Here is an 8,302-nt window from a genome sequence, read left to right as displayed (position 1 = left end):
GACAACTAAAAAGGTAAGGATGAAAATAGAAAAACACCCAGTCAGGGCACATGCCGGGGTTGCAGGCCAGTTCCCAGCAGGGGACACATGAGAGGCAACCATACATTGATATTTCTCTCCCTCTCTCCTTCCCTTCCCCTCTAAAGATAAATAAATAAAAATATTTAAAAAATAGAAAAACAATCACCTACAATATAGATTCTGGAGCCCATATTTATTTGAATGACTAGTCAATCACCCAGAAGACAAGATCATCTGTCTGTTCTATATTGTGAATGAAAAAGAGGCCACATACTAAGTCTGACAAGTTCAGGCATGACAGGCCTTACCAAACATAAACATTCCTAACTAAAAAAGGGTCACAGTGGGAAGTCAGGTCAAGGCCTGTAGCTTGCTTGACAAAGATCAGACTTTACCTTAACTTAGTCTGAATACTTTTTTTTTCATCTAAGATTGCATACCTTTGAAATGTCACAGTAATTTTCTTTTCCAGAGTCCTCAAGGCACAACTGCTGGCATAAGACCACAGAACCCCTCACTGTCATCTTGTTGCCCCAATACCACCTCTATGTGCTGTAAAATGTTCGTTATTAACCATCCTGTACCCACCAATGTAAAAGAAGTATGTGTTTCTTTATCTTGCCTTTTTACCCAATCCCAGAGATTTCTCTCCTTTGCTTTCTCGTGGCCCCTTATCTACCACCAAGGGATTTCAGGTAATAGTAAATGACAATCATTATTTATATATTTATTTATTATTCATTATTATTATAAATTTGAGCTATGGGAGGAAAGATGAGTAAAATAGGTAGAAAACCAGCCAAAAAGAATGTTCAAATCGTCTGTGAATAGGAGGTACCTATTTCTCTGAAATGATACTGAATCACATCTTGCAGAGGAATAATTGCCTCCTCTGCAAAACGGGAGTAATTTCCATCTCGCAGCATTGTGAGAATTCCCTGATAATAAACGTCAAGTTCCAGGGTGCACGCAGGAGCCCACCCAACTGGAGCTGGTATTGCACGGGAACATTCTGAGCAATCGGGAAAACCGGGCACCAGCAGGTTCCAGACGTTGGCTTCTGCCACTCAGCACTGCTGGACGTCAGTCCTTGTCTGTTTCCGCCGCGGGTCCTGCTTTCGGACGGACTATCCACAGACCCCTGCTCCTCTCTGCGCAAGCAGCAGGCTCCTTTCCCACCAGGCCGGCCTAAGCGCGCGGCCGGGCCTAGGTGCAGCTGTTCTACAGGCCACGCGGAGAGTGCTTCCCAGCGAGTCACACAAGGACGAAAACCGCCGAACATCCGTTCCCGGTGCGCCCTGCCTTCTCGGAAGGCTAAGCGGTCCGGTCTCGCCTTCCTCTTTCTCACAGGCGGTGGTCAGGTCTCCCATAGCAACCGCGGCCTCTAGCAACTAGCAACACGCCAGGCCAGTGCCCTTTGCGCAGGCGCAGAAAGGTGAGGCCACAAGGCTGCCTCAAGCATCTGGCGTCCCGCGCGTCCCCGGGGCGGGGCTAGCGTGATTGCATCATGGGGTGGGGCCTCTGGCGGCGGGAAGAGGCGGTGGGAGAATGGAGGTGCAGGAGAACAGCAATGACGCGGCCGACTCCGGCGCCCAGGATCCTGCCCCGGCCCCTAGCAGGGCGCCGGCCAGCGCCAGCCACTATGAGCTGCCGTGGTGAGGGCCCAGGTCATAGATAATGGGTGCCCTGGAAGCGTAGGTGGGCGAGAGGCGGATCGTGTTCCGGGAGAACCCAGGGGCCGGAGTTAGTACGAGGGACATCTGAGCGAAGCAGGAGGCTAAGAGATAGATTATTTGGAGAGGGCGAGGGACGCTGAGCCCACCTGGGGGTCTAGAGTGGCCGGTCTGACCTCTGGAAGCGGAGTGTCGGTCAGAACATTGTGAACTGTGGTCTAGCAACCCCCTGTGACCACCCACTGTGCACTAGGCCAAGGGCGACTCTGATGGCCACTTGGCGGGAAGTGTCGAATGCAGGTTCGGGATTACGGGTTGTGTGCAGAAGGCACCCGCCTCCTTTCTGTGGCTGGCTTGCTTTGAATAGCAGCATCGTAGGTAGCTGGGAGGAATGGTGACTTTGGGAAGTCACCTGCCCCTGGCACAGGTATGATGCAGGCTCTCTGCTTGGTCCCACGTCCAAAGAGCACCTCTCAGAACTTTCCATGGCTCATGGTAGTGGTTTACACCCTGTAATGGTGTATATTCTGTGTATTTCTATCCCTCTAGTCCACCCGTCTTCTGAATGACAGGAGATAACCTAAATGAAGCGCAGCATAGCTTATTGGAGTATTTACAGCTCTGCTGTGCAGCCCCCCAGCCACTAACCACAGGATCCCTGCAAATGAGGCTAGGCCAAACTGAGATGGGCTATAAATGTAGACTATACACCTGGATTCTGAGGACTTAGTACTAAGAAAAACTCATTAGTAATTTTTATATTGATTTCACGTTGAGAATGGTAATATTTTGAATATGTTAGATTCAGTAGATTATATTAGTAAAATTCACTTTATCTGTTTTCTTTTTACCTTTTTTTAATGTGGCTACCAGACAGTTTAAAATTACATATGTTGCTGAATATGTGTATATATGACATATATACATTGCATATATGATATATATATATATATATATATATATTAAAAAATTACTTTTAGAGAGAGGGGAAGGAAGAAAGGGAGAGAAACATCAGTGTGTGAGAGATAACATCGATTGGTTGCCTCTCACACATCCCCAACTGGGGACCTGGCCTGCAACCCAGGCATGTGTCCTGATTGGAAATCGAACCGGTGACCTTTTGGTTTGTAGATCAGCACTCAATCCACTGAGGCATACTAACATATTTTTCATGCACAACAGTATATGCTTAGGATACTTCAGTATACAAAACAAACCCTGCTGTCATGGAGCTTACATTTGATAAAGACAGTAAAAAAACAACAACAAGTATCTATATAGTATATTTGATGGTGACAAGTGCTGTGGAGTAAATTGCTATGGTGTTCAGGGAAGGCCTTTGATAAGATAACATTCGAGCAAAGACCTGAACTTGGGGAGTAAGACATGCAACTGTGGAGAAAACTTTCAGGTAGATGGAGCATCTATGACAGCCCTGAAAGATGGGCATCTTTGCCTTGTTCAAAATCTAGCTCAGATTTTAGCTCCTAACATTCCCAGGCGGCGATTTTCTCCCTCCTCTGGGCTTCCACAGCCCTTGGCTTCTATAACAAGTTTAACACTGTAGTAGGACTTGCTAAGCTCTATTTCCCTGCCATTGGGAAAGCAATAACCATGTCTTGTTTATCTCTGTGTCGTTGCTTTCCTCCCCTTGTGATCTCTAACTCCTTCCACAGTGGCTGGCACCTGGAAGGGACTGAGTATAAAGAATAAATGAGTAGGAACTAGCGTGCTCTATATGCTAGTCTTGGAGGAGACCTGTCTTTTTCTTTCCCATATTATGTGACAAAAAAGCTTTGCATGCAGCTGCTTCTGGAGCACAACCAGCATAATATTGTACATCAGGGAGTATTATAAAGGACAGAGGAAGTCCTGATGGTCAAATCATTGCAAATCTATTTTCATTTCTATTCTCGCTGAAGAAAATCATTTTCTCACATAGTATAGCTTGCAAAAGAGAGAAGTATTGGTCTGACTAAGCCACTAGCCTGTCCATTTCAGTAGGGTCACAGGATAGGCCTATAGTTTCTGTCTAGCCAGCCCTGCTGTGCGCCTCGCTAAGTCTGCAGAAACTGGCAGATGAGGGATGAGAAGGCGGCTTGGCTGCACCTGTGTCTGTCAGGTAAATTGATGTCAGTGCTAGGTATGCTGGACCTCTTTTGTGATGGGCAGACTCTGTTTCTGCACAGTGTCACATTGGTCAGGCGGCTTGCTCTGGTCCTTCTCTAGCAACAGCAGGGTTTTGTTTGTTTGTTTGTTTGTTTGTTTGGTTTTGGTGTGTGTTTGAAGTCTCTGGTGTATAATCCTCATGCATTTTTCAAATGGCATTTCAGCACCCCCTTAAATTTAAAACCTGCTGCCATTTGGTATATTTTTGCTGTATTTTTGGTATATGTATGTATCAGATGATATATATGTATATTATCTGATAAAGCTCTCAGGATTGCTACCCTTTACTGCTTTCTTTTATATATATATATTAATTTTTATAGAGGGGAAGGAAAAAGCATGGGAGAGAAACATCAATGTGTGGTTGCCTCTCATGTGTCCCCCACTGGGAACTGGCCTGCAACCCAGGCATGTGCCCTGACTGGGAATCGAACCGACAACCCTTTGCTTCACAGGCCTGTGCTCAATCCACTGAGCTACACCAGCCAGGTCTACTGCTTTCTTTTGTGTAGCGTGAAAATGGCTATGTCAACATCTTTATTTATTTTCTTACAAACAGGGTTGAGAAATATAGACCAGTAAAGTTGAATGAAATTGTCGGAAATGAAGATACTGTAAGCAGGCTGGAGGTAAGTGATTTTTTAAATTTATTATATTTATTTATTTTTAGAGAGGGAAAGGGAGAGAAAAACAGAGGGAGAGGAACGTTGATTTTTGAGAGAAAACTCAATTGGCTGCCTCTTGCTCACCCCCAATCAGGGACCTGGCCTGCAACCGGGGCATATGCCCTGACCAGGAATGGAGCCTGGGACCTTCGGGTTCACAGGCCTGCACGCAGTCCGGTGACCCAAACCAGGCAGGGCTCTTTGCTTATTTTTTAAACAATCCTTTAAAAATGTGAAAGTCATTCTTAGCTAGGGGGCTTATAAAAACGGGCCTCAGGGTGGATTACCCTAATCCCCCATGCCCCTTCTACCACAGTTTACCAACCCTTGAATAGAGGGGCTGCATGGCGAGGCAGGTGGCTTCGAAATGGACAGACAGAAATGGTGAGCAAGCTTGGAATTCCTAGCTATAGAGGTCTTTAAGCAGAATCTAAAAGCCCAGCTATTTGAGACATGACAGAGACAGTCTCTGTAGTAATTGGGGCTTAGAATTCAATAGCTTACAAGGTATTTACTTATTTTACAAATGTATTCATTTTGCAAATAGTATGTTCTCTGGGACAGATATGGGACAGTGTTAGGAACTATTGATATAATGGGGAACAGAATAGACATGATTCTTGCCCAAGCCAGATTGTTAGTCTAATGGGGCAGCATTAAAGTCAGCAGGCAAGGTGGTGAGCACTCTGCCAGAGGAGGCACAGGTTGCTGTGGGGGCGCATGGGGAAAGTTCAGGGAGGAGTTAACTTCACAGTGTCTTCATTCCCAAGTGGAAGAAGTGATACCAAAGCTAGAGTGGGAGTTAGCTAGACTTGGAGGAAAGGGGTGGAGAGAGAAGAGGTAGCCAGAATAGCATGTGCAAAGGCCCTGAGGTGAGAAAGCTTGGATTGTCTTGGGTGGGAGAGTGCCATCTGATTGGAGTACTGATTTCCATACATAGATGGGCATTTGAATTGCCTGGGGATCTTGTTAAAATGCAGATTCTGGTGCAGTAGTTCTGGAGTGGGGCCGGGTTCTGCATTTCTAACAAGCTCCCAGGGGACGCTGATGCTGCTGGTCCACAAGCCCCGCTGATAACAAGGCTGTAGGGCGCATTTATTGGGGTGTGTGAGAAATGACCGGGTGGGCTTCATGAAGCCGGGCTAGCACACTGCTCAACTTACATTAGAAAACCCCCAGCTCCCTTCTCTTTTTTCAACCAGCCTCACAACCCCTCACCCTGCCCCCTGACAGCTGTCAATCTGCTCTCTATCTGTGGGTCTGCTTCTATTTTATTTGTTGGTTTATTTTGTTCATTAGACTCTGTGTATGAGTGAAGTCATAAAGGTGAAGGGAATAAGGAAAAAAACCCTCATAGACACAGACAACAGCATGCTGATTACCAGAGGGGAGGGGAGGGTGGGTGGCGGGGGGGATAGGTGGTGATGGAAGGAGACCTGCCTTGGGGTGGCGAACACACAGTACAATATACAGATGATTGACTATAGAATTATACACTAAACCCATATAATTTTATTAAGCAGTGACACCTCAGTAAATTCAATAAAAATAAATAAATGAGGAAGGGAGGAAGTTTGGGTTTCATGATGAGAGCAGTGAGGAGGTGCCCAAGGGTCTCAGTCAGGTAAAAGTGCATCAGTTAGGCGTGTGTTTGAGAAACTGGTGTGGTTACAGCATGGGAAGTGGGCGGGAGCGAGGCAAGATTCCTGGCCAGGGGAGGAGGGATGACCAAGCCTTTGTAACAAAGGTGCCGTGCGGGGCGAGGAGGAGGGCCCGGTCAAGGGCGACAGTGACTCCAGGCTCCTGGCTTGGGTGACAGGGTTGGCACTGACAGTCCACGGAAGGGAAAACGTGGGTGAGGCCTCAGGTGTGGATTCAGTTGTGAATATGCTGAGGCTAGAGCTCTGTGGGGCATCCACGTGGAGAAATTTGTAGCCGTGTTAACTTCACAGGCCTGTGCATGGCTGGGGAGGCTCGGCCCCTTACGGTTTGTAGGCTAACCACTTGTAACGGGCATTTCTTCCTTCAGGTCTTTGCACGAGAAGGGAATGTGCCCAATATTATCATTGCTGTAAGTACTCAGCCCTGGCAGCCCCGGTGGATGTCTTGAAGTCTCTTTCGCTTCCCTCGGAAATGATTCTTGTGCACAGAGCTTCTTCCTCAGAGAAGCCCGTTACCCCCGGAGCCCTTATATTCCCCTCTGCAAAGTGAAACAGTTGGTCAGGAGGCCTCTGGGTTGGCTGCTATATTGATTTAGTGTGTTCTGTGGGCTGGGGTTGAGGGTTTGAGGGGGAGGTGAATGCAGAAGAGTGGCAAAGAGTAAATCAGGAGCTGCGTTAAGATCGTTCTGTTGGCTTGAAGCACTTACTGGAGATCTCTTTCCTAGGGCCCCCCAGGAACTGGCAAAACTACCAGCATCCTGTGTTTGGCACGAGCCCTTCTGGGTCCAGCTCTCAAGGATGCCGTTTTGGAACTCAATGCCTCAAACGACAGGTGCACCCGGGAGTTAGGACTAAAGGGCAGCGAGTGTTGTACATTTTGGATTGTTACAGAAACAGCCTCTTTTCTGTGCTGTGTTGCACCTGGAGCTTGCCCAGCCAGCTTTGTCTTTTTCCTTCAATCCCCCCCAGTGAGAGTGAATGGAAATTGCTTGCCCCTCAGGGTGGCATCATAGACACTTGACTTGATGGCTTACTTTTTTTAATGGAAATCTAAAATACTATTTTTAATTGTGGTAAAATACACATAACATAAAGTTTAACACCTTACCCATTTTTAAGTGTACAGTTCAATAGTATTAAGTATATTCACATTGTATATTTGCATGGTTGTGCAGCTCATCTCTAGACCTTTTTTTTAAAGACTTTATTTATTTTTAGAGAGAGGGAAAGGGAGGGAGAAAGAGGGAGAGAAACATCAATGTGTGGTTGTCTTTCACACGACCCCCACTGGGGACCTGACCCACAACCCAGGCAGGTGCCCCAACTGGGGATTGAACTGGCAGCCCTTTGGTTCGCAGGCTGGCACTCAATCTACTGAGCCACAACCAGCCAGGGCTGACTTTTTTTTTCCTCACCTGAGGACATGCTTATTGATTGTGTGTGTGTGCTTTGTTTTTAGTGAGAGGGGAAGGAAGGGAGAGAGAAAAGGAGAAGGGAGAGATATACATCAATGTGAGAGAGAAACATGGATCGGCTGCCTCTCACACACACCCTGACTGGGGACCGAACCTGCAACCTAGGCATGTTCCCTAACTGGGAATCAAACCCTGGACTTCTTGGTTCATGGGACAACGCTCCAACCAAGTGAGCCACACCAGCGAGGATATCAGTGCTGATTTTTATCCTTACCTCTTGTTCTTCTCACACTTGCATCATCAAACTTACTATTTTTGAAATCTTTGGTGGCTCATAATTTTGTTGAAGAAATAATGGCCCATAGTTACAAGTATTTTCAGTTTTAGATTTATAAACACGTATTTAAATGAGTGACATAATGACTTTTTTTCCGTTTCTATATCTGCTGTTTCTTTCTAGTCACCTTTGTGTACAGACCTGCCTTCAGCTTTTGATCACTTACAAACTGCAGCCTGTGCGTGTTAGTGTGTGAACATCACAAGACGATGAGGGAGTATCGTCACGTGTTCTTGTATCAAAACCAAAGGTCCAAGTTCTTGTCGCGGGGTATTGGGGAGCGAAGTCGTTCCTGTTGATAGACCAACTACATGAAAATAAAGTTCATTTTTGCCCTTAGAAACGCATAGTTCACTCCTTG

General features: G+C 46.4%; 1 protein-coding gene across 1 annotated transcript in view; it reads left to right on the top strand.

Moving 5' to 3' along the window:
- Nucleotides 1-1,544: 1,544 nt before the first annotated feature.
- Nucleotides 1,545-8,302, top strand: part of RFC2 (replication factor C subunit 2) — an 18,228-nt gene continuing 11,470 nt past the window's right edge. The window contains exons 1-4 of the mRNA XM_037154722.2: nt 1,545-1,676; nt 4,423-4,492; nt 6,558-6,599; nt 6,915-7,021. Coding sequence (XP_037010617.1) covers nt 1,570-1,676; nt 4,423-4,492; nt 6,558-6,599; nt 6,915-7,021 — 326 coding nt within the window. The 5' untranslated portion in view covers nt 1,545-1,569. The remainder of the gene's footprint in view (nt 1,677-4,422; nt 4,493-6,557; nt 6,600-6,914; nt 7,022-8,302) is intronic.

The sequence above is a fragment of the Artibeus jamaicensis genome, unplaced genomic scaffold, assembly GCF_021234435.1.
Source record: "Artibeus jamaicensis isolate MK-2021 breed Jamaican fruit bat unplaced genomic scaffold, CSHL_Jam_final contig_1582, whole genome shotgun sequence".
In the NCBI taxonomy this organism is placed as follows: domain Eukaryota; kingdom Metazoa; phylum Chordata; class Mammalia; order Chiroptera; family Phyllostomidae; genus Artibeus; species Artibeus jamaicensis.
Note: the sequence above shows the minus strand (reverse complement) of the source record. Positions and strands in the feature narration are given on the sequence as shown.